This window comes from Tricharina praecox, assembly GCF_024521635.1.
Source record: "Tricharina praecox strain CBS 144465 chromosome Unknown BZA05scaffold_3, whole genome shotgun sequence".
NCBI classification, from domain to species: Eukaryota; Fungi; Ascomycota; class Pezizomycetes; order Pezizales; family Pyronemataceae; genus Tricharina; species Tricharina praecox.
The window spans coordinates 1,758,380-1,782,429 of record NW_026250405.1 but is presented as its reverse complement, the minus strand read 5'-3'; the positions used below and the strand labels follow the sequence as shown (position 1 = coordinate 1,782,429).

General features: G+C 54.6%; 6 protein-coding genes across 6 annotated transcripts; 4 read left to right on the top strand and 2 right to left on the bottom strand.

Annotated features, from left to right (window-relative positions):
• Nucleotides 1-1,589: 1,589 nt before the first annotated feature.
• Nucleotides 1,590-3,852, top strand: BZA05DRAFT_332334 (glycerol-3-phosphate dehydrogenase; the record flags this gene model as incomplete). Its single annotated transcript, XM_051480643.1, has 4 exons — nt 1,590-2,277; nt 2,342-2,532; nt 2,671-2,802; nt 2,863-3,852. The coding sequence occupies 4 exons, from the start codon at nt 1,590-1,592 to the stop codon at nt 3,850-3,852; spliced, it is 2,001 nt and encodes a 666-aa protein (XP_051343222.1).
• Nucleotides 3,853-12,087: 8,235 nt separating this feature from the next.
• Nucleotides 12,088-13,108, top strand: BZA05DRAFT_441879 (uncharacterized protein; the record flags this gene model as incomplete). Its single annotated transcript, XM_051486700.1, has 4 exons — nt 12,088-12,182; nt 12,267-12,735; nt 12,796-12,950; nt 13,027-13,108. 4 exons carry the CDS (start codon nt 12,088-12,090, stop codon nt 13,106-13,108), a joined length of 801 nt encoding a protein of 266 aa, XP_051343221.1.
• Nucleotides 13,109-16,004: 2,896 nt separating this feature from the next.
• Nucleotides 16,005-17,860, top strand: BZA05DRAFT_387720 (uncharacterized protein). The gene is made up of 2 exons (XM_051482607.1): nt 16,005-17,301; nt 17,371-17,860. Exons 1-2 carry the CDS (start codon nt 16,077-16,079, stop codon nt 17,688-17,690), a joined length of 1,545 nt encoding a protein of 514 aa, XP_051343220.1. The 5' UTR covers nt 16,005-16,076; the 3' UTR covers nt 17,691-17,860.
• A 1,807-nt stretch (nt 17,861-19,667) lies between these two features.
• Nucleotides 19,668-21,435, bottom strand: BZA05DRAFT_169428 (chorismate synthase). The gene is made up of 3 exons (XM_051479189.1): nt 21,159-21,435; nt 20,748-21,103; nt 19,668-20,698 (listed from the first exon to the last, which is right to left on the bottom strand). The coding sequence occupies exons 1-3, from the start codon at nt 21,191-21,193 to the stop codon at nt 19,845-19,847; spliced, it is 1,245 nt and encodes a 414-aa protein (XP_051343219.1). The 5' UTR covers nt 21,194-21,435; the 3' UTR covers nt 19,668-19,844.
• A 243-nt stretch (nt 21,436-21,678) lies between these two features.
• On the top strand, nt 21,679-22,809 carry BZA05DRAFT_331933 (uncharacterized protein; the record flags this gene model as incomplete). The annotated part of the gene is made up of 2 exons (XM_051480613.1): nt 21,679-22,119; nt 22,162-22,809. The coding sequence occupies 2 exons, from the start codon at nt 21,679-21,681 to the stop codon at nt 22,807-22,809; spliced, it is 1,089 nt and encodes a 362-aa protein (XP_051343218.1).
• Nucleotides 22,725-24,044, bottom strand: BZA05DRAFT_387716 (NADP-dependent oxidoreductase domain-containing protein). Its single transcript, XM_051482606.1, has 4 exons — nt 23,866-24,044; nt 23,393-23,818; nt 22,963-23,329; nt 22,725-22,911 (listed from the first exon to the last, which is right to left on the bottom strand). Exons 1-4 carry the CDS (start codon nt 23,899-23,901, stop codon nt 22,886-22,888), a joined length of 855 nt encoding a protein of 284 aa, XP_051343217.1. The 5' UTR covers nt 23,902-24,044; the 3' UTR covers nt 22,725-22,885.
• Between the last annotated feature and the right edge of the window lie 6 nt (nt 24,045-24,050).

Below are 24,050 nucleotides of genomic sequence, written 5' to 3'. Positions count from 1 at the left end.
ATGATTCCCAGGGATTTTCGATTTTTTTTGCCTCCTCGGTTCGAACGCGGGGGCGACGGGACGTGGGGAAGGGGTGGAGGGAGGGGGGGCTGGTCCTGCTCGGTTCCGGAAAAACAGATGATCCGTAGTAGCACCGGTTGTCGGGCCTGTCGGGGTTTTTCCGAGCCCAGCCTGCCAGGATCTCCACGTTTAGCGGGCAAAAAGGATGAGGGATGTGGGGATACGGAGCAACGACTCCAGGGAGACGCGTGCGAGCGACGGGGGATATATACGATTGCGGACGGCAGCGCATATCGGCGGGGAGTTCGCCGGTGGGTGTTCTGCCTCGCTCTTTCTCCTTCTCTCCCTCGCGCTCTCCCGCACAGCTCGAATGCCAGAACGCACGCGCAATTCTCTAGCGGAGAAATAGGCAAGCACCTCGGCCATCTCGGGGTTTCGTGTGCACTTGACCGAAGAGAGGTTGCTCCTTTCAGCAACGAATCGGCGGTTCGCGACTAGACACGCATTCTCTGGTCAGGGGGGGTGAGCAGTATGTCGGGGGAGTTGCAATTCTACACACAGCATAGAGTTAGAGCTTCGGTTAGACGGATTAACTATTTCGTTTGGGTTTTGCTCGCTCATATTGCTTGTTCGATTCTCCGGTGTGAGTGGGCAGGTTTCTGCAGTTCGGACAAACGAGTGCATATAATTTGCACCTCTGGTCTGGAACGCTGCACGCTGGCGATGGGGACATTCCGGTGGGGTCTGCGGATGCCGCGGTGTTGCCGAATCGATGCGGTTTCTTTGTAGCTTCCAACTGGTGGTTGGCGGCTTTCGGTGATCGGCAGTTTAAGGGGAGTGCGAAGTATCTAGTGTGAAGAGTCGAAAGGTGGGGAGGGGCACTGGTGTCTGGTGACGTCGGTAAAATGGGGAGGGGGGAGGGGGACACTCTCATTTTTTCTGCTTCACGTGTCAGCTGTGAGGATGGGCAGAAGACAGAATCTGACGGGAGCAGCGATGACTGGATAGATATCGATACCAAAGCAGCGGAGGATCGTGTGTGTGAAGAATGAAGTCCCGCGGATAAGAGAGGAATGAGCTCTGCCACGGCCATTCAGGCGCAAGGCGGCCAACCACCACCCTCGCCGCCACCACGTCCGCGGCACCGCTGCCCATGTGAACCGTGCCTGGCCTGGCCTGATGGGGATGTCGCGTCGATCTCGGGCCGTCTTTTCTCCCGACACAAACGCACCATCCCATGCAGACATGCACCCCAAGCCAAGGCGTTCTTGGAGGGGGTCAGACGGAGGGACGGACGGCGCTCATCCTGCCCATTCTCTTCCTCTCCTCCCTTGTCCTCTTCTACTCATTCTTCCTCCTCAATCTCGCGCTCCCTCTCCCCTCACCTCCTCTCCTCTTCTCCCTCCTCCCCCTCTCCTCCCCCTCTCCTCCTTACTCCCCCCAGTGCCCTCCGTATCCCCACCATTGACCCTCCATCCATCTCCACCTCCTGCGCTGCCCCTCTTTGACCTCATCGTCGTAGTCGCTTCCCTCCCAACGCGACCACTTCCGTAACTGCCTCTGCGCCCCTCGATCTCCGGTCCTCCACAATGGCCGGCGCTCGCACAACCGCGCGAGCTTTGGCGAAGCCCTTCCTGATCGGTGGATCGGCGGGACTCGCATACGTCGCCTACAAAGCGCTTAACCCCAAACCCACACCTAGCTACGCCGAGCTGACAAGAGGCGGGCCCAACGGCGGACACTCTACACCGCCAAAGGTACCGACTCTGCCCACACGGCAGGAGCACCTTGCGCGGCTGCGCGCCGCCAGCACCGAGGACACCCAGTACGATCTCGTCATCATCGGCGGCGGAGCTACAGGCGCTGGAATCGCTCTCGATGCCGCGAGTAGAGGGCTGAAGGTGGCGTGTGTCGAGCGGGACGATTTCTCCTCCGGAACGTCGTCCAAGTCGACGAAGCTCGTTCATGGGGGCGTCAGGTATCTGGAGAAGGCGGTAAAGGAACTGGATTACTCACAATACACACTCGTGCGCGAGGCGCTGAAGGAGCGCGCAGTGTTCCTGACTATCGCGCCGCATCTGAGTATGAGTCTGCCGATCATGCTGCCCATCTATCAGTGGTGGAAGGCGCCGTACTTCTGGGCGGGTACCAAGTGTTACGATCTCCTAGCGGGGAAGGAGAATCTCGAGAGCTCGTACTTCTTGACGAGGGGAAAGGCTCTGGAGGCGTTTCCGATGTTGCGAGGCTCGGGTCTGGTGGGCGCGCTTGTGTACTACGGTAAGAAAACTCCAGGCTGCGGTGTTGATGTGGGATTGAGTTGACGGGGCTGATGGGTTTACAGACGGATCGCATAACGACTCTCGCATGAACGTCACAATCGCACTGACGGCCGCATTGTACGGAGCCACGGTCGTCAACCACGCCGAGGTCAACGAGCTTGTCAAGGACTCGGCGACGGGCAGAATCACTGGAGTGAGAGTGAAAGACTTGCTCTCGGGGAAGAGCGGAGACGACTTCTTGGTGCGAGCAAAGGTACTATTTCCAGTCAACAATTCTCTCCCCTTCGTTCCCCCCCTTCATCCGTTCTTTTGGACGTGAAACTCGCGACCTTTTAGAATTTCAATCCTTAAAGATCACCGAGATCGTATCAACTAACACCTACAATCACAGGGTGTGATCAACGCTACGGGGCCATTCACCGACTCAATTCGAAAGCTTGACCATGCTGAGACCCAGGAGATTGTGGCACCCAGCAGCGGCGTGCACATCGTGCTACCTGGATACTTCTCTCCGGCCCGAATGGTAACTCTCACCTCTATCCACAGCTCTACCGCGGACTCCTATTAACTCGCATATCTCCAGGGCCTCATCGATCCGAGCACCTCCGACGGGCGCGTGATCTTCTTCCTCCCTTGGCAGGGAAACACAATCGCCGGCACCACTGATGCGCCGACGACGATAACTCCACACCCTCTCCCCCGAGAGGAGGAGATCAACTGGATCCTCTCCGAGGTTCAGCGTTACGTCTCACCCGAGATCACCATCCGCCGTAGCGACGTCCTTGCGGCCTGGTCCGGAATACGCCCGCTCGTCAAGGACCCAGACGCGAAGAATACCGAATCTCTCGTCCGAAACCACCTGATCAACATCTCAGACTCTGGCCTCATCACCATCGCCGGCGGAAAATGGACCACCTACCGACAGATGGCCGAAGAAGCCGTCGATGCCGCCATCAAGGAGTTCCGCCTCATGCCCGGCCCCAAACCCGCCGCTTATTCCTCGCCCGGCATGATCCCCATCACCGGCAATTGCCAAACAGAGCACGTCCAACTCGTTGGCGCCCACGGCTTCTCCAAGACGCTCTTCATCCACCTGATCCAGCACTTCGGCATCGACGCCGAGGTCGCACACCACCTCGCCCACAACTACGGCGACCGCGCCTGGGCGGTGGCATCGCTCTCGGAGCCAACCCACGCGCGCTTTCCTCTGCGAGGCAAACGCCTCGCCGAGCTCTACCCCTTCATCGACGGCGAAGTCCGCTACGCCGTGCGCAGCGAACTCGCACAAACCGCCGTCGACGTCCTAGCCCGGCGCACGCGTCTCGCATTCCTGAACGTCAATGCGTGTCTCGAGGCACTGCCGAAGGTCATCGACATCATGGCGGTCGAGCTCACGTGGAACAAGGGCAGGAAGGAGCAGGAGTGGAAGGATACAGTCAACTTCCTGGTCAGCATGGGGTTGTCTGAGGCGCGCGCTGGGATCACGAGGAAGGAGGTCGAGGGAGGCGTCGTCAGCCGTTGGGCTGAGGAGGAGATGGTTAGATCATCTTGTTCGTTCTCTTCTTCACTCTAAGCCGGTCGGTAACTGATGTTGGCAATAGCGATCCGGAATGTGAACCAGGCTGGTGCCGGTGATCACTCGTTGACGAATGGAGGGGTATAGACAGCGCGGGATCGTTTAGCGTCTGCGCGGGGCAAATAGTTGCCTTTTTGGTTTTCTTTTTTTCTTTCTTTTTCTTTCCTTTTCTCAATTACCTTTTCTTTTCCTTGCGCTTGCTGGCTTTCAAGGTGTTTCGTCTCTTTTACAGTGGGTTCGTGGAGTTCGCGATTGGGGCGTGGGGCGTGGCGGAGGTGTAGTTTATCAACGACTATCAAGTACTTCTCGGGTAGACCAGCATATGTCTCTTTCTTCTCTTTCTTTCTTCCTTCTCTTCTATTTTCTTTTCTTTTCTGTATATCCTTTTTTTGTGTGTGTGATTTGCGTGGGACGGTATACCTAGGGAGGACAGCATGAGGACAGCATGTAGGACGGAATGTACGGCAGCATGTACGGCGGAAAAAGTAGATTTACATACTTGCATACTACATACAATCAATGGGGGATGGATTCGGGGTACTTCACCGGATATACAGTCGAAACACTTTCCTTCGAGTTCAGCAACAGGTCTCGGGCCTACCTGAAGTTTGAAGGCTGAAGCGAGGCATGCCGCATCACCGAGCGGAAGTGGATGATGGATGGTGGATCGAGACATGCAGCTCGTCCATGGCTACAGCAACCTACGGTAGATAACTCGAATGGTCACTGGTAGGAACGGATATCTACCTAGGTATTAACTACCGTGATATTCGGCAAGTTGAAAGTGATGCAATTACATCGTTTACCGTGACAGCTCACAGTGCGATACTCGGTATGAGGATAAATTCATTGCCGCGTTCGACAATACCTATTATCTAGAGTAGAGCTGCAATTAGAGTACTGTCAGTGACTCAGTGGTCACAGCTCAAAGCTCAGATCTCAGCACGCGACACTCTGGCGACACTACCTAGGTACCTATGCGGATAAATTCTTTGCCGCAGGCGACTCGTCACTCGACAATAGAGGATTGTGGAGCTGTGCGGTACCACGTACCTAGAGTAGACACATAGATCAACGCCTGCTTACCCAGGTACCTATCATACCTGCCTCCAAGCGAGCTTCTGACAGCCTGACAGGTATGGTATTTCGGATAAGTCGGGCTCATGCTCATGCCCATGGGAACCGACGAAGTCACGAAGGGATTCAGATCGACTACCTGTGCACATACCCAGTGAGGTAGGTAGGTTGGTATAGTATGTTCGGATAAGTCGGGCTCATGCTCATGCTCATAGGAACCGAGGAAGCGATTCAGATCGACTATATACTCACATACCGGTACATACATGCTTATTACCTACCAGTGATCCGGCCACCTCGCAGACTCTTCTCTTCTCTTCCTCTTCCAGAATCCACACTCGAGAGTCGACAATCCCTCCTAGGTAGGTAGGCTGTAGACTATGGTTATCAATTACCACTCGTATGTAGCGATGAGCCGGCAAGATCGAAGACCTGGAAATCCTGGCTACATAGGCAGATGGGTACCGATCTCACTCGATTCCTCCCACTCGATTCCTCCCACTCGATTCCGCCCACTCGATTTCTCCCAGCGGTCTACCGGTAGGTATCCATCCTAGGTACTAACCGTAGACGTTCCCAGAGGCCGCAGGCCCGCTGAGGAAGATGCAGCAAGTGAGGTGTCCGAGACTCCGAGTGGGAGCTCAGGGAGCGAGAACTTGGAAGGAAGGAATATAATCGGAGCCGGACTGCCGAGGGCCTAGGGTGTGTGGAGGTGGAGGAGGTGGAGGAGGTGGAGGAGGAGGAGGGTACTGACTCCGACACACAGGGTGACAGGGCTAGTATTCGGTAACTGTCACGAGAATCGCGCCGAGGCTCGAGTGGCACCACGAGATCCGTCAACATTTCCTCAACTGCTCTCGTTTGTCTCAACTCCCAAGAGAGAGCTCAGAGGACCCCCTATGTTTCCGCCCAAAGCTCCGACGGATTCCTCAAATCTGACCCTTGCCTTCCCTCACCATGATCGTCGCCAACTTCCTCTCATCCGACAGTTGACTGTATCTGACGGCAGCGCTACTGTCTGCCATATACCGACTTCATCCAGATTCGACTTCAACGCGGCTGACTTCCATATACCGCCTTTATGAGATTTAGTTCTAAAAAAATGAATTCATCAGTCAAGCCTTCGGACTCTTCCTCTGGGCTCACCTCCTTCTTCTCTCTTTCGTCTTCTTCCTCTCGGTTCACCTCCTCCTTCTCTCTCCCGTCTTAATCTGCCAACTTCCATACACCGACTTCATCCAGTTCCAAACAATTAAATTCATCAGTCAGACGTTTGTCTTCTTCCCCCGGATTCACCTCCTCCTTCTCTCTCCCTTCTTCTTCTTCTTCTTCTGGGTTCCCCTTCTTCTCCCTTTTGTCATCAATTCGCCTTTGGGCCTCCTGCTAGTGACGGCGGCCTTTTCCCGAGTCTGAATCCAGGTTCATGTCGGGACTCTAGGATCGGCCCGTGCAGTGACTAGCGCTTTACGGCGACTGAATTTCCTTGGGATCCTCGTCCGGGTCGGCATTGTAGCTCTCGTCCTCTGCCTGGGCGCGGATGGTCTTATAGTATCTCCTGATCATAAAAGTCCTCCTGGCTGACGTCGACTTCCTCCCATGTCTCGCTGTCCAATGTACTGCCAGTACTCAAGAGCGTATTGATGCATAGTACTGGAATGATGAATCTCTTCTCGGATAGTAGTATCCGCCGGTGTCGGTGTAGACTGCACTGGTAGATAATTAAATTTGATTGGCGGCTGTGGCATCGTCTCGGAATGCTGGGATCGGATCGACGATTGCTTGGTTCTTCATCGTCCGGATGGGCACGACAGTCTGCGGCCGCAAGGGAGTCACGAGTGACAATGTGCCCTTCCGTAGCTGGCCTCTTCCGGCCCGTGCCGTCGCCCTCCGACTGCGTTCTCTTCTTCTTCTCTGCAACCTCCTGCTCTTCTTCTTCGTCCATTCGGTAGACTTTGGCATACTGCATTCCTTCGAGTCCCGAGGCCATCTGACCAGTCACTAGCTAGAGCCTGAATCTGGTTCACGAATAACTACTTGCATCCATAATCTGCTCGGAATTCCGTGGCGGTTCGACGATGAAGTATGCTCTCGGAGACTGGACCTGACCCCGGACGGCTGATAGGCTGGCTGGAATTTGTCGTCTGTCCTCGGCTCTTGGCACTCGGATTTGTAGTGGCCCTGACGAGCACAGCTATAGCAGGCGACTGCGGCCTGCCCGTGGCTCTCCCCCATACGTCTTCGGTGGAATTATGTACTGCGGTATTAGGTACTGTTGCCCCATGGGGTACCAATACTCGTAACTCGCTGTGCCAGTAGCATGTAGCATCTAGATGTTACTTATTCGTTAGGAATCGTGCCAAACTGAATACCAGATACCTAGAGTACAGAACATCATGAAACTTAATATCTAGCTGCCTGGGAGTCCATTCCCATCGCTCACCTCACTCCACCTCAGTCAAAAATACGGTAATGACCAAACATCGAGGACGAAAAAGGAAGTGGAAAACAGAAAGAATTTGCTCGTTCAAGTGACACTTCAGGGAAATGAAAAGCACGGAAAAGGAATCACCCACGGACTTCGGTCCCGTCCATCCGTAAACCATTCCGCCTTGGTATGTGCATATGAGAATTAAGGGCCGCTTACGCCGTGATGCGGACGGCAAGATGCTCTGTATTGCAGCGAGTAAGCTGTTCGAGTCGTCTTCGGGGAAGTGTGCTAGGACGGAGTACACATCAGCAGACTATTTGTGGCTCCGTTTGCTGGAAGTAAAAGCCTCAAGCCTCAAGCCCTCGACCGACGCCAGAAGATTCCGCACGTAACAGGTACTTGACAGCGTCAACCGACGAGCACTCGCGATGAGATTCGCCGAATCGAATAAACAGAGCTTGAACCGTTTTCACGTCGGTGGAGATAGTGTGCACGCTCTTTAAGCACACGTCTTCTTCGCTTAATAAGCCGTGCCTGCAGCCTGCTTAGGGTTCCGACTAGATTCGCCCGCTGGAGCGATTCGCATTCCTGCTTCTCTGTGTGTTTCTACCATCTAGCACGCCGTCGACGGCGGCGTCTGGCCGCGCGGTATCGAGCGTGACTGAGAACTCTTAGAGCGATTGTGGGCGCACCGCCAATCGATCCGTGAGTGATTCTCGTTTGCGAGCCGGCGTTTCTAGTGGGAGGTGGTCCGGTTGGCCAAAAAGACTCAAGCTCACCATACCCGTCACCTTCTCTGGGACGCAGTTGTCGATAATGGAGACTTGTCTGATGGTTGTTAGATTCGGGATGATGTTCTTCGGCACCGCCGCAAATATTAAGTCCTAGGTATTCGAAAACATGGGGAAAAAACGGCTGGTTGCAGACTTGCAGTTGTTGATGGGAATGTATGATCTTTCTTCCTATGGCCAGGAAATACTTGTGTGACATGTCGACAACTGCCTATTTCACGTAGTTATAGTACATACACAAAGAAAAAGAGTCGAACTTCAGCAGCTGCTGGCCGCCAAAACATGCCTCCACGGTCCAGACTCCACTGCCATACCTATTACCAGCACTCCTCAAGGCAGGAACATCAATACCGAAGATTGGCCCTATAGTATGGTGGGTGCGCGAGCCAAAAATACGAAATAGTTATCAAGCATAATTCGCCTACAAAAAGAAGAAAACTAGACGTTCTTCCTCGAAAACACCAATCTCGCCGCCGCCGCAAATCTAGGTATGGCATTCATAGACTACCGTGTGATAGTTCTATGATTCATCACATGATCCAACTTAAGATTAGCTTCAAAGTAGGTACACACGTAACTGCAAGATCGCGAGTCCCGACAAGTCTCCAGCGCATAAAGTTTAAACCAGGAGCCCTCCCCCCCCCAAGAAGGTCTGCCCCAATTCCCAAAAGCCGCAATCAAATCCCGACTCCTCCGCATACCTACCTACATGCCTTCAATCCTGCAAATGACTTCTCGATGGGATTGAATTAAGTAGGTAGGTAAATACTTTAACCTTCGGAATTCTCTATATGTAGCAGTAAATTGGTGGGACAACAGGTTGCCGCAGCAAGCCAGTCGGTAACTCCGGTTGGAGCCGAAAATCGAGGGTGCGATTGAGAGTGGGCTGGTCGCCGCTAGGTTAGTGCAAGCATATATCACTCGTTTTCTCCGCACAATGAATGATGAACAAAAAAAAGCTTTCCCATCGTCTCACTGGCACATCTCAAGAGGTGGATTAGCGACGAGAAGTGGAGAGAGGCACATCAGTGGTCACTGACGCGGATCAAAAATCGGCGGTAAAGACGTCGCATCAGATCCCTTCAAAGCACACTGCACGGCATGTGACCCGCTAGTTCATTGCAGCCAGCGCTGTGGCAGATCCAGCTTGTCCGTCGTGGCGGCACCGGGCACCCACCACTTTATAAGCATCGAATCCATTCGCGTGTTCAGTGGTCTACTACCTACTAGGCCATGCAATCGCCTCGGCGAAGGGGGTTGCGGGAAAGTTCCCGAGCGAAAGACCTTTGTATTCACTGAAGCCCTTGGGGTTTTGAAAGCAAGCCACCGACCGGCCGGGGGTGGTGACGGTTTCTTGTTTTTGGCAAGACTGCGGCACTAGATATCACTCGGCAGCATCACGCTATAAGTTTTTTTTTGTTTCATCATTACCTTCGACCCTAGTACCGTAGAGTAGATCATGGCAGATTATATATTCGTTTCCGCGGCTGTTGGTACCGACCGCTGGCCGCGAGCTCGATTCCGGTTCGCTATTGGCAATTGCTCTCCGCCCAGCCCACCCTACGAGCCAACCCTCGCTGCTCAACCCTCTCCGCTTCTTGCGCTGAAAAAGCTGTCCCTCCTGTCCGCCAACTTGCTAGACGGTCCACTTTCACCTCACCTCATCGCAACTTGTGGTCTCAACGAGACAAGATAGTAAGGCTACGCGAGTGAGAGTACATGATCTGATCGGAGCAGCGGTGGGAGAAGGGTTGTGTTCGAGCGGGGGACAGCTGAGTGGGATCACCATGTATGATGGCGCGATAAGCTTCGTCCACAGGGGCTGAGGGCGCAATGCAGCATCCTTAAGATACCTACCTGACCCGTGTAGCTACGAAAGGGCGTAACAATACGAACATTGTCGTGCGGATGTGAGATATAAAGCTCTGGCAGTAACTCGTAACTGGGAGACAGAAGATCATCCGCTGCTGGTATAAACTATTTATAGTATGTAAACAACGAGATATGCGGGGTACGGGTCGATAAGAGGAACAGCGCGCACGCTTGATACGTCGTTCAACATCAGAAGCATCCGTTCATCGTATCTTACCTCTAATGTTTGGTCTGCTAAGTTGCAGGCGCGAATACTGAATTTCATCTTCTTGTTCCTCAATATCTCTCCAGATCATGGCAATTCATGTCAAAGAAGTTGGAGTGAGAGAGAACATCAATAGCCCTACCGCCATCGGCTAGATGCTACGTCACTGTCAGGTTCAATAGCTAGTGCAAGTAATGATGAGGTTACAAGTAGTCGAGTGATGGAATGTATAGGGCTCTACCTCGCTGTCTAGCCCTAACGATCTCCGAGGCTAGCGCTTCTTTCCCTCGCCCTCCATTTTCCTCGCTCTCCCTCTCTCTCTTCTCCCTTCCTTCTTCACTTCACAGCAAGTTCAGCACAACTTCTTCCCTTCACCAGAAATTCTCCACAACTTCCTTCCACAACTTTTCCACAACTTCTTTGCTTCCATCCCACACAACCACTCATCCTCTCGCATCGCGACGACATTTCCCACACTTTCTACCTTTCAAAACCACACTCCTCTACTTCAACGCACAATTGCAATGACTCCTAAACGCCCCACCGCGGCTGATTTTATGAAGCCAAACCCTGACGTCGACTCGAAGGCCCATCGACAGGTCCACTCGCGCTGCATAGGAGAGCAATTTTAGTTCTTTTCCGCTGTCTACCATTGAGTCCGCTGTCGCTAACAGCTCGGGTCTCAAGATTGATGGTGTTCTGAACCCGTCGCCCACCAACTTGTCGAAGGTGTCGTCTCCAAGGATAATAGCACGCGTGGCGTTGGCAACACCAACAACACCACCACCGCTCCAGACACTTCTTCCGTCGCTGAGGGACGTAACATCACTCCCAAAAAGGACGAGTATGTCGTCAAGGATAAGAATGGCGCTACACTCACGTTCAAGATCAAGAAAGTCGCCAAGGCCAAGGCTGTGGGTGACGCTGCTGGGGACAAGAACACCGACACGTCGGATGTCACCAAGGACAGAGTTGTCACCAAGGGCAACGCTGTCACCAAGGAGAAAGAAGTTGTCACCAATGCTAAAGCTGTCGGGGCCACTACTAAAGACAAGAACGCCGTCTCCAAGGGAAAGGTCCGTGGTCGCCGCCGCCCGACCAAGCCTTCCACCACCAAAGACACAACCACAGAAAACTCCCACCGTCGTCGCTCCGACCCCGTAACCAGAAGCCACTCGGTCTCCCCTGCGCGCCCGCCCAAGACGGCCGAGTTCACCGCCAACAAGAAGGACAGTGCTCCTCGCAACGAGCCAGAGAGCATCAACAAGGAGAACATCACTCCAGGAAATTCTGCTTCCGTCGCAGAGGCCGATATAACTACCAGCATCGAGGGACGCCAGCTCACCCACAAGGACGCCGCGGCTGTCACTTCGGATATTTCCAAGGACAACGCCGCAGGCGACACTGCTCAGAACATGAGCGCCGTCGCCGTCCATGACTCCGATGAAGTTGTACCAGTTCCCCGCAAACTGATCAGCAGGAGCCGGCCGTATCCCATTCTCAGTTACACGGGAAACTTTAATCGTTCCCACAATAGTGCCCCATACCGTCGTCGTCCCGACCTTGAGACGAGGAGCACGACCAACAGTGCTCCTGGCAAGGAGCAGGAGACCACTGCCAAGGCCGGCCCAGCCACCGATGCCCCCAAGCGCTAAGGCGCCGGGGTGGATTCCGGGTGTACTGGAGGGAGAGTGGGGAACTTAGATGGTGGTGGGGGAAGCGGGCATGTGGAGTGGTGGGGCACTGGGGGTGTCAAGATAGAGATAGGGATGGATAGGTAGATAGATAGAAAATTTCCAGTTGATTCTCCACTTCTCGTCGGGCCAGAGAGGCCCTCTATATACACGTTCGTCTTGTCCATGGCAGGATATTCTTTACGTAGGAGATACTCAAATTCTTCGGCTTCTGAGACGAGCACGGTCCGCGCCGCGTCATCAGGTGGAGCCTTGGGATCGTGAGTTTTCTAGAGCCTTCCGGACGTCTAATCTTGACACCACGGAGACCGGCGGTGCTCCTAACAGGTTCAGGAACACCGCAGGGACCAGGTCGCCGGACGCGGTGCTCACAACTACTACGCTCCCGGGAACACCCGTGGAGGCTGGCGAGGACGGGGTACGTTCGCGGGAGGAAGAGGCCGTGGCGGCGGGCGCTACGGCACCTACTTCCCGCGTCCTGTCTCCCCACCTCCGCAGCGCCCCAACGACCAGCAGTTGCTGGAGCGTCGGGATGCGGCGAGGGAGGCGCGGGCAAGTGAGCAGCATCGCTGCGTCGAGGACAACGATATCGACGCCCGCCGCAAGGCCGCGGCCAAAATTCTCCTGGAGACGAGGGAACACAGGAGCAGGGGCGCCCGCAAGGTTGCCGCTGCTCCTATGGTTGGTGCAGAAGCCGGTCCGGCTGGCCCGGAAGCCAACACCAACGTCGCCAGGGTCATCGTCGGCGGTAGGTTCATCCGCGCCGACGATGACCGGCAGCGGTATTACGACGACGAGGAGGTGAAGGAAGTCGTAAGTTTCCCTGCTTGACTCCCCCCGTGAAGACCAACGTACTGACGTCCCCTGCGACAGCTGGCCAAGCTTAAGGTGCAGAAAGAATCTGGCGCGTACTGGGAAAAGCTCCAGGCGCCAGGGCCTGTGGGCTCCGAGTACGCGGCCATGATGGAGAAGGCGAAGAAGATCTGGGAGGCCAAGCTTCGCTGGCGGGCTCGTTACCCGCCGCATCGGTAAGTTGATGAATCGATTCGAGGAGACGTGTGCACTGTGGATACTAACTACTCTATAGACCGCCGACTTGAGCAGGTACGATTTCTCGTACCTGTGCATGGAGAACCCGGCTGTGCCGAGGTTCAACATCCGCGGCGTCTGGGGAGGACTCTACTAGACGCCTGGGGGTTGGTCGATATGGTGGGCGGGGGGGTGGGGGGTAGGGCGGAAAAATTGTTTTTTTCTTTTTCAGTTTGTAGGCGCTTCTCTCGTTGGGGAATGAAAACTCTTGCAAACTGCACCGTCGTCTTCAGTTGCATCTGGAGATGGACGAACTGAAGGAAAATGGGATGACGGGGTGGGTGATTAATTGCAACTTACTGGACGATAACGATAACCGCCAAATGTAGGGATTGCCGTACTAGTAGACGATCCGATAAAAATGAGGACACTCCCTAAGGTACAAGCAAAGTGTGAATCACGCATCTCTTAATGAACACGTAAAGCGTGCAAGTAACTAAGTACTTACCTAGCTGCGGCGGAGGTGATAGGTACGCCATCGCCATGGAATGTAGCTAAACCTCCCAGCGCAATGTACGTCGCATGTGTACAAAGTGATCCGCAGCGTGAGATGAATCGTCCAAATATCACTCGGTGGTATCATGTGACACGACTTTGGGTTGCCGGCTGTGCCGCTGTGGAGGCGAGAATCTATACGATGAACATCGCCATCGAGAGAAAGGAGGAAGCGAAACGTACGGCGGTTAATACGTGGTCTAATCCAAATTCTCAAACCAATAAAAACCCTGCATAGACATGGTGTCAATCCAGTGTCAATTTCTACAGATTTTTGCCACAGTAGCCTTCTCAAATCCGCCATCGCATTTTGGCCTACGACGGAAACCCAATGCGAGTGATACCCATGTGTGTATCTAAACAAATCCACCGTGTTTGTACAATATCAGACAGCCCCCGAAAAGACCCCCGGTCCGCTCCCCGCCAAAGCGCCAAAGAAGCTAGCCGCCCGCTTCTACCAGCTGAAGACAGGGCACGCCCTCACGGCGATGTACCTGAAGTGGATAAAGAAGCGGGAGGATGATCATTACTGGTGGTGCAACAGGCCTACCAAGCAATCACGCGAGCACCTGTTCAAAAACTGCTCACGGTGGAGAAGCCAGCAGAAAGCCTTGTGGGGAAAGGTTGGGAAGAAGACGAACAGAAGGAAAGACAGGTGGTCGATAGCGGAGTTGTTCGCCGATGAGCGGTGTAGCGAGGCAATCCTAGAGTTTTTAGGAACGACCGATGTGGGGAGGAAAGCTCCACCAGACCTGGAGGAGGAGGATGGAAAGGAGGCAAGCATCGCATTGGGGGCAGAGCAAGAGTGCCCAGAAGGGTACTGTGTCTGCGGCTGGTGCGAGGAAGTAGGAAATAAGGATATGCGGTAATATTTTCTTAGTATAATTTCGTTTATTTTGTTATTTGTTTGGCAAGCAGGCAGCGGCGCCACATCGTGCTGGCTGGTAACGGAGTCTCAAACCCCGGCTAGAGTAGGCAGGAAAGGAGTGCGACGGTTCGCCATAGTCTAGATAAGTAGGCTGCATGCGAAATAAAAAGGAAGATCTCTCTCTAAAAAAAATAACAGCCGTGTGCGTGATGCCTCCTACATACTACCGTTGTCCTTCCGCTTTTCCCAGGTTCTGTGTCCGATTATTTTTTTAACAGGCTCTGCCTATGGAACAGCCAAATTCCGTCTACGGTTTCATCGTAGAAGACTGGCGGGTCGATCTCTGGCCCGAGTGATCGCAGTACTATTATGTAGTGCATAGTAGTTATATCCGCAGGGGTTCGATCATGTCGCGCAACCCGGTTAAGTACACGGGTGTAAGGGTAAGTGGTGCACCTCCTTAGGCACCATTTTGCGGTGATAGTGGTGGTGCATCACTTTCCCTCACACCCGAGTACATATTTACTACTCACACGGCCGGAAAGACTTATCCCCCCTGTTAGATCTGTGGCTGAGGATGAGCACTTACTACGGTTGAACAAATCATAGCCACAGATCTAATAGGGGGATAAGTCTTTCCGGCCGTGTGAGTAGTTGTGAGGCCTATAGGCAGTCCAGGTGTCTCGCGGCTGGATGAATGGCATGGTAGTCATGCACTAAAGTAGAGTACCCCTTGACAACGTCCACACGAATTCAGATCGGGTGCTGGCCTAGTTAGGTTAGAGATTAGCCCGATTAAGCGCTCTTCCCCTTCGAAGTCCGAAGTCGTCGGTCGGCAAAAGCGGCTACACAGGAGGGTGTGTACCAGAAGCACGCTTTCCACTGTGGCTCGTCGACAAAACCCGAAATCATGCTGCAGATGGCCCGTGGACCATGGGTGGCTGGCGAGACGTCTGGGATTAAACCGTCCGGGAAGACGGTGGGTGTCCTACCCCATGTAGGTATTTTTTACTGCTCAATGGCCGGGCGACCTCCGCTCGGCGCCTATACCTGTTGGCTAAATCAGTAAATAGATTAGCTCCAGTCACTGGGATTTGAGCCGGAACGGAGACATCAGTTTTGCCCCCTCGAGGCATCTTGGAAGTAGTCCAGCTGGATGTTGGTTGGCACATCAAAACCACAAGGACTGAGTGTAGGGCGACGAGGAAGACCGAGGAATGGTATTGAGGACGGGGCATCACCACGTGATAGGGACACTACCAAACTGTGTTTCGACTTCGGTCACGTTACGGTGTCCCCTGCCAGTATGTACATAATGCCTACATAGGTAATTACCGGGAAGAACGATCTGTCAGTCTCTCGCTCTCGTATCAAAGTATGTCCTGCCCGTGTCATGAAGAATCTCAACGACTACTGACACCTAGCGAATTGACCAGAAATCATGCACACCATGATCCCGGCGATTGTGACACACCCAATCGTCGTCGTCTCGAGGGTGAGTTTGAGTGGGTGAGCCCACAGCTGTGCCGGCGCTTAAGCATGCGAATATCACGTTTCGCCCATATGATATGTACCTGGCGCCCTAAGCATCAGGCATATATTTGACTTTCCTCTCTTCTCCCTTGCTTCACCTCGCATCCGTCCACCCCACTTCACTCTCACCACCTGCATCGGAACAGCACCGCGGACGTGAGCGTACAAGATGTCGGACGATACGAGAGAGAGAGAGGAAATCAATTTATTGTCGCATATGGCCTTTACTTTTGGGCGACCACCAACTTCCCAACCTTTCCTGCTAGCTCCGCTGTCGGACGATACGAATCCAACACCCTGTGTGGCGGTAAGAGACAGTTCGAATGCAGCAATCGTGATCGCAGACAGCTTGGAATCGGCCCATGAAGCCACAGCGAATTTGACCTTGGTCCTCGCTGAGACGGACGGCGCGGGCTCGACGAGAACCGAAGTTACCGCCGGTATCGGTATGCCTGCTGTATCCATAGATGCGAAGGATGAAGGAGGAAGCACTGTCGCACCGGTTGTATCCGGCGACTCGGGCGGTGGGACTACCAGGTATGGGAATGGTCTGTTCGGACGGAAGACTGTTAGGGCCCGGCGACCCAGCCCCTTCCGGGGCATAGCCCAGGACGGACTGAACGGACGGTTGCCAGGCCTGGGGACTACTATGGACACACCGGCTGTACTCATAGATTCGAAGGATGGAGGAGGCACTGCCGCGACTGTTGCATCCGGCGAATCGGGCGGTGAGATTGCTATGGGCACACCGGCTGTACCCATCGATTCGAAGGATGGAGGAGGCACTGTCGCGACTGTTGCATTCGGCGACAAGGGCGGTGAGACTGGTATGGGCACACAGGCTGTACCCGTCGATTCGAAGGATAGAGGAGGAACCGTCGCGCCTGTTGCACCCGGCGACTCGGACAGTGAGACTACTACGGGCACACCTACAGGTGTCGATGCCCACGGTTCCGAGGCACGGATAGACATTACGACCGAGCGTACGCTTAGCACTCGCGATTTAGAGACTCAGACGGACGTCGTGCTCGAGAGGAAAGAAGAGCACAACCTCGCGCCGGTTGACGATTCATGGATCGAAGATTGGGAGATGGCCATCTTTCGCTGCCACTGCGGCAGGCCGTTCGTGACCCGGGAAAGACTCGTCGAGCACACACGACTGTGGCATTCCGTCGGCTCGCCGAGTCTGCAGCCCGTCGCGGACAGGTTCTTCCTGCCGATAGGACAGAGAATTTTACAGTTCGATAACAACATCGAATGGTTGTTGATTTCATATGTTTTCGGATATGACACCATCTTCACGGCGGTGTCAAAATACATCATTCTCTCCAACATACCCATTACCTCGTCCTTCTACGTTAGCATCCACATCCACACCCCGCAGAAGGTGACGGGTATGTATTTTCCTAGGTACCAAGGGTCCCTTTCCCCAACGCGATCGCTGACCGTTTACCTTCTGCTAGAAAAACTCATGGAATCATGGAAAGCTCTCATGGACAAATTCGTGTCACATATACGGGCAGTCCGCGCGCGACTCTCCATACGTCCCGGACAAGTGAGGCCAATCTCGAGGTGCATTAGATCCCGGCGTCAGGCGGAATGCGAATACCTTCAGCTAGGGGCGTTTGTCGGAACTTTTGATCGCTGCGGCTTGTCGGATGAAAAAAGCATACGCGCCACCAGTCTGCAGACAATTTCCAACAGCGTGGCAGAATTCGGGTCTATTTATACCCCGACAACCATTCCGACTGCTCATGGGTACCCGGTGTTAAAGAATTCGTGAAGAACCTTATATCATCTAACAAGGGCCTAACACTTACGGAATTTCCCTCCAACAAAAGGAGTCACAGATAGTCTTCTACTGGTACATAGGTATGTACTCCACCTGATTTCTGTTGCGATGATCCAGATGACTTACCAGCTGCAATCCAGAGCGCCTTGTCGTCCGCGTCGGTGTTGTGCAGTCCTCACACTACTGGTGCAGAGATTCGTCGTTGATATGGTAGATCGACATCAATGGGACACTGTTCCAAAGCGCTCGAAACTGGCGGATCTCTTTGCATTTTCACTTCCTTTTTCTCTTGCTAAGTTTACTTCCCTAATTCAGGCTTTGATTGTTTATAGCCTTTCATGCCGCGACGAATGCCAGCCGATTCCGCCTTATTTTGTTCTGTCTTGTTTTATGGAGAAACGCGTTTAGTCATTTCGTGCTTACTTGGGGCGTTAAATTTACGCCAACGGGTCTTTCTTGAGTGTACTGTATAGCGAGGAGGGTAAAAATAAAAGGTAGTGCGACCGCATCTTGAAGAAAATGGGAGTGTTGGTGCGATCACGCAGGTGGAGGACGCGCGAGGCGAAGGCGCTGTGCCGCGCCCGCCCCACTTAAGCGCATTCGCGCTAAAGCGAGACTGCAGACAGGAATGATGTGTGTACCTGGGTATATGTTCCATGATCTACAGTAGATGGTCGTATTTAATTCATTCCAACGATTACGAGCTGGGCGTTAGTGGAGGTAATAAAAACTTTGTTTCCCGCAGGACGCATACCTTTTCTACACCCAATTGATATTGTATCAGGGCACAAAAACTATTTTGACCGTGTTGATACCATATCACTCCCATTATCTTGAATACGCGGTAGCACTGCCTTTGAATACCCGCCTAGTTCGCTCATGGCTTCAGCACCTACAATCCCACGAGCCACGGCACGGCTGTTGAATTTTTCGCAGGTGAGAATCCACCCGTCCGTTGTGCGTCTACTTTACGCTCCATCGCGCCTATCCAGTGATCCTAATACCTACTCCAGCCTATAAAATTGGAGGGTGGTGTGAAGTCAGCCCGTCTAAGATTTTGCCGCCACGGACTGCCAGTTTCTGAAATTTTGGGCTGAACTAAGTACCGTATGTGGCTAGCCGACATCACCGCAATCCTTCAAGTTTCAACCCTACACAATCCATTCTGTTGATTACCACGTGTTTGTTCTACCGATTCCGGAAATGAAATTGGCATACTTTCGAGAGCAATGGAGTAGTTAATAGTTATGTACGAAACCCGAATGGATTGCTTCAGCTGAGGAGGACTCCCGGAGGAGAGTGTCTTGCAGGTTTGAAAGGAAGGATATACCGGCTTCAGCGCTTTGCACCGTCGAGGGGAAGATGATGCAGATGGAGCACAGGTTACATGTATTGTCTACCACGAAGCTATTGAGCAGATGCCCGATGGGACTGCAAGCGGCGCCCACTAGTTACAACGTGTTGAGCATCGAGATAGGTATGATGGAGGGGTGTCAGCAGAAACCGCCTCCATGCGATCGTCGACAATGTGATAGGTACAACATTGGGTGAATAAATCACATGAACCTGGCTAGAAAGATCTCGCTAGACTAGCCCTGGACTCTGGAGTATTTGAATATTCCTGCCATGAGCACAAACTAATTGATCCGATCCCATATTGAGGGCCCGAGGGGCTTGGAAGTTGAACACAACCGACTCCGCACTCGCTCGCTCGCTCCAAGCGTGTGGGATCGGCTTGGAGAGCTCAGAGAAAAGTATGTGAAGACTGCTGTGGAGACTGGAGAAGGGCAGAATTCACGGAAAGTATACCAGTAAATTACTAGCTTCCGAAGTGGTCCTACGGATTCACGTATCATCACTCGTGATTGTGAACCGGTCACTATACGAGATGGGAGATGAGGTGGGTTGCTTAAAGGCGAGAGAGAATCTTGATACAAGGCGGGAGATATGGTGAAGATATCAACTAATGCCGCCTTGACCGGGTTAATCTAGAATAGGATCGGCAAGCAGGCACGTGATGACCCACAGATAACCAACAGCCACTGCGAATCCGAAGTCAAACTCAAGGTACAAATTACAGTGTGAGTGAATCCCATATCTATCAAGTTTTTTTACACTGATTCCTACGCAATCCTTATTTTTCCCCTACTCGTCGCCGAAAACCTCTCCCTGTCCCTTCCCCTCAATCTCGGGGATCCTCTCACTGCCATCCTGCACCTCCTTGGTCTTGAGGCCAGCAGGCTGCTTCAACGGCGGCAGCGCACTACGGCACGCCTCACGGCTCTGCTGCACACACAGCGCGTCCATGATGACGAGCGCGGCCATCGCCTCGACGATCGGCACGGCGCGGGGCACGACACAGGGGTCGTGGCGGCCCTTGGCCTCGAGGGTGCCCTGCTCACCGCTGTACTTTGTGGTCTGCTGGGCGACGCCGATAGTGGCGGGGCTCTTGAAGGCGACGCGGAAGTAGATATCCTGGCCGTTCGAGATGCCGCCCTGGATGCCGCCGGAGTAGTTTGTGGAGGTGGCGAGCGCGCCGGGGTTGGACGGGTGCGGCACGAACATGTCGTTGTGCACCGAGCCGGGGATCTCGGTGCCGTCGAAGCCGGAGCCGATCTCGAAGCCTTTGGTGGCCGGGATTGACAGCATCGCGTGCGCGAGCTTCGCCTCGAGCTTGTCGAAGCACGGCTCGCCGAGCCCAATCGGCACGTTGCGGATCACGCACGTCACCGTGCCGCCGATGCTGTCTTTCTTGTCGCGGTAGCTCGCGATCAGGTCCGCCATTTGGTCGTTGCTCTCGGCGTCGGGACAGCGCACGGGGAGGAACGAGTCGACTTTTTCGCGGGTGATGGAGGCGAGGAAGGCGTGGTAGTCGGGGGAGTCGGGGGTCTTCGAGAGCGGGAGGTGGATGGGTCCTACGCTAGAGACGAAGGCGGTGATAGTGGTGTTGTGGGTGAGCGACAGGTACTTCTCGGCGATACCGGCGGCGGCGACACGACCTGTACACTGCTCAGTCTCATCCCGTCGGTGCTTCTGGGGGAAACAAACCGATGGTTTCTCTCGCCGAGCTACGGCCACCACCCGAGCTCGCCTTGATACCGTACTTTTGCAGGTAGGTGAAGTCTGCGTGCGACGGACGCGGGTAGAGGTCCATCTCGGAGTAGTCGTGTGGCCGCTGGTCCTGGTTCTGCACCATCATAGCGATGGGAGTGCCGAGAGTGTAGCCGAACTCAGTACCACTGTGAATCTGCACCTGGTCCTTCTCATCGCGGGGAGTGGTAAGCGCGCTTTGGCCGGGACGGCGACGGGACAACTGCGGCTGGATGTCGGCTTCTGTCAAAGGAAGTCCCGGGGGAACACCGTCGACAATGCATCCCACGGAGCGACAATGCGATTCACCGTAGCTGGGGGGAGAGAGTGTTAGTGCGGCTGAGGACAATTCTGAATAGGAACACAAACGTGGTGACGCGGAAAGAGGTGCCGAAGGTTGACATGTTTGTTTAGTGGTGGTGGTGGGAGTCGGAAATGGCGATTGAGAGTGAGGAGGGAGATGGAGGTGGGTTTGTGAGTCAGGAGTGCTGTCGATGGGATTTGGTGGGGGTTTTTATTGCCCCGCGTTTCTGTTCATCCGCCCGTCTCGTCTCGCCCGCCGCACATAAGATCGACCGACAGACCATTACGGGGCCGTCTGACTCGGCGCAACAGTCATCTTCCGCTATCGACCGCAATTCTGTCTCTACCGGAGAAACTCTCGCACTCATGCCGCCAATCTCCATTCTCTGCCGTCCGTCGTGGTCGCCTGCTTTATCGATCGATCGCGAACAATTATCCGCCACGGCTTCCACCCGAGCTAATCCGCATGCGTGTTCCTGCGCACATCGCCTAATCCCTCCAATAATCCGCAATTTCAGCCCCACCACTTCCCACTCCCACCTCTCCCACACAATCCCCCACCCCACCTCCGCCGATCGATCCCACGATGTCCCCCTCGCGAGGCCTCCTACGCCCAACCCACACCTTCAGCGCGCTGTTGACCTCTCCAATCAGCACGCAGATCTACCTATCGCTCTCCCAAAGCCCGCACCTGAACCTCGCGCTCGAAAACTACCTATTCACGTCATTACCGGAGACGACACGGACACTGCTGGTGTACATCAACACGCCCGCGCTGATCCTCGGCCGAAATCAGAACCCATGGGTGGAGACGCACCACTCGCTCGTGCTGCGCACGCCAGGAGTCCACCTGCTCCGCCGGTTCAGCGGCGGCGGCACCGTGTTCCACGACCAGGGCAACGTTAACTACTCCGTCACTGTGCCGACCGCGGAGTTTAACCGCGATACGCATGCGAAGCTCATGGTGCGTGTGCTGCGGCAGCTGGGCGTCGCCGGCGCCGCGGTCAATGCGAGACACGATATCGTGGTGCTGCCCGAAGGCAAGGTGACCAAGAAGCTCAAGGAGAAGATTGATACAGAGGTCGAGGGGAGTAGGAAGGTGTCCGGATCGGCGTATAAGCTCACGAGGTTGCGGAGTTATCACCATGGCACGATGCTGCTCTCGACGGATTTGGATAGGGTCAAGGAGCTGTTGAAGTGTCCGGCCAAGGACGTGATCACGGCCAGGGGCGTCGCGAGTGTGCCCAGTCCCGTCACCAATACTGGCGTCGACGCGAAGGAGTTTGTCAGTGCTGCGGTGGAGGAGTTTGCTACCCTCTATGGGAACGCTGGGATTGCGGTGGTGGGGGAGCAAGAGGCCATGGAGAAGGAGCTGGTAATGAAAGCTGTGAGGAAGATGGAGAGCCAGGAGTGGGTTTATGGGCAGACGCCGAAGTTTACGATGCGCTTGCCCGTGGGTGAGGTGGTCGCGGATAAGGGTGTGGTTGAGGAGGTTAACGGGGTTGATGGGACGGGGATTGTGGGACAGAGGTTTGGGGGAGAGGTTGTCGAGACGCTGCTGGTTAGGGGTGGCATGGAGAAGGAGGAGGCGAAGCGGTGGGCTGATGAGATGGTGGGCGGCAGGGCGTGGGGCACTGTTGCGGACACTGTTGCGGACACTGGTGCGGACACTGGTGTAGTCACTGTTGCGGACACTGTTGCGGACGTAGACATGTAGATAGAGCTACTTGTGAAGAGGAAGAGTATGTACAAACAACCGTCACTCGCCTAATCCACCTCATCCATCCCATCCACTACTCGCAATCCGTCGGATCCCAATCTGTCCCTATCAGCGCTATTCACGGGGGATGATCCGGGGGAAAGCACTAACCAGTAACCAACTTCTCATGGCAGTTCGCAAGCCTATCCATGTCCTCTTGCGAGATCTCAAACCCGGCCACCTCGGCATTCTCCTTGATGCGCTCCTGCTTAGTACTCTTTGGCAGGACGACGAATCCATTCTGCAGGCCCCAGCGCACCAGCAGCTGCGCGGGCGAGCAGCCATACTTCTTGCTCAACTCGACGATCACCGGATGCTCAAACCTGAGCCCGCGCACGAGCGGCGAGTACGCCTCGATCACGATCCCCTCCGCCCGGCAGAACTCGACGATCTCCCGCTGCGTGTTGAACGGGTGCAGCTCGATCTGGTTGACCGCCGGCCGGAGTGCAAGGTCTGGCGCCGCTATGAGTTCGCGCAACTACCGTTCATCAGCCTTGCCCCTCCCTAGCCCGCCCCCAACCCCCATCACTGGAAAACCTACATGCCCGACCCCAAAATTCGACACCCCCGCGGTCCTGACCAACCCCTCTTTGACCGCCTCCTCAACCGCACGCCAACACTCCCTCCTCACTTGTTTCCCCCCATACGGCGCATGTAGTAGGTACATATCAATATAACCCAGCCCACACTCGCTTAGACTCTTGCGTATCGCCTGTTTGGTATGCTCATACCCGCCGTTATCGCGCAGCTTCGTGGTGTAGAATATCTCCTCGCGCGAGTGCTGCGGGTGCGAGGATAGGAACGACCGGATACCGTCCCCACATAGAGACTCGTTCTCGTACCATTCCGCCGAGTCGATGCCGCGGTAGCCCAGGGTCAAAGCGGAGACTACCGCGGATACGCATGCGGGCCCCTCGGACTCGTAGACGCCGAGGTGGATTAAGGGAATGGGGAGGCCGTTGGAGAGCTGGGACGTTAGCGGGATTGCGAGGGAGGGGAGGAGGGCGGACACACGGTGGTCGTGCTGGAGACGGAGTAGTTGGACGACATGGTGGATACGGTGGATGTGGTGGATGTGGAGAGTGGGTGGTGGTTGGCGGAGGTGGTGGGGAGGAATGGTGATGTAGGTAGCCGGAACAGCGGAGAAGTGGGGAGGAAAAGTTCAACGTCATAGTCTCGCCGATCGATACCAGTTCACT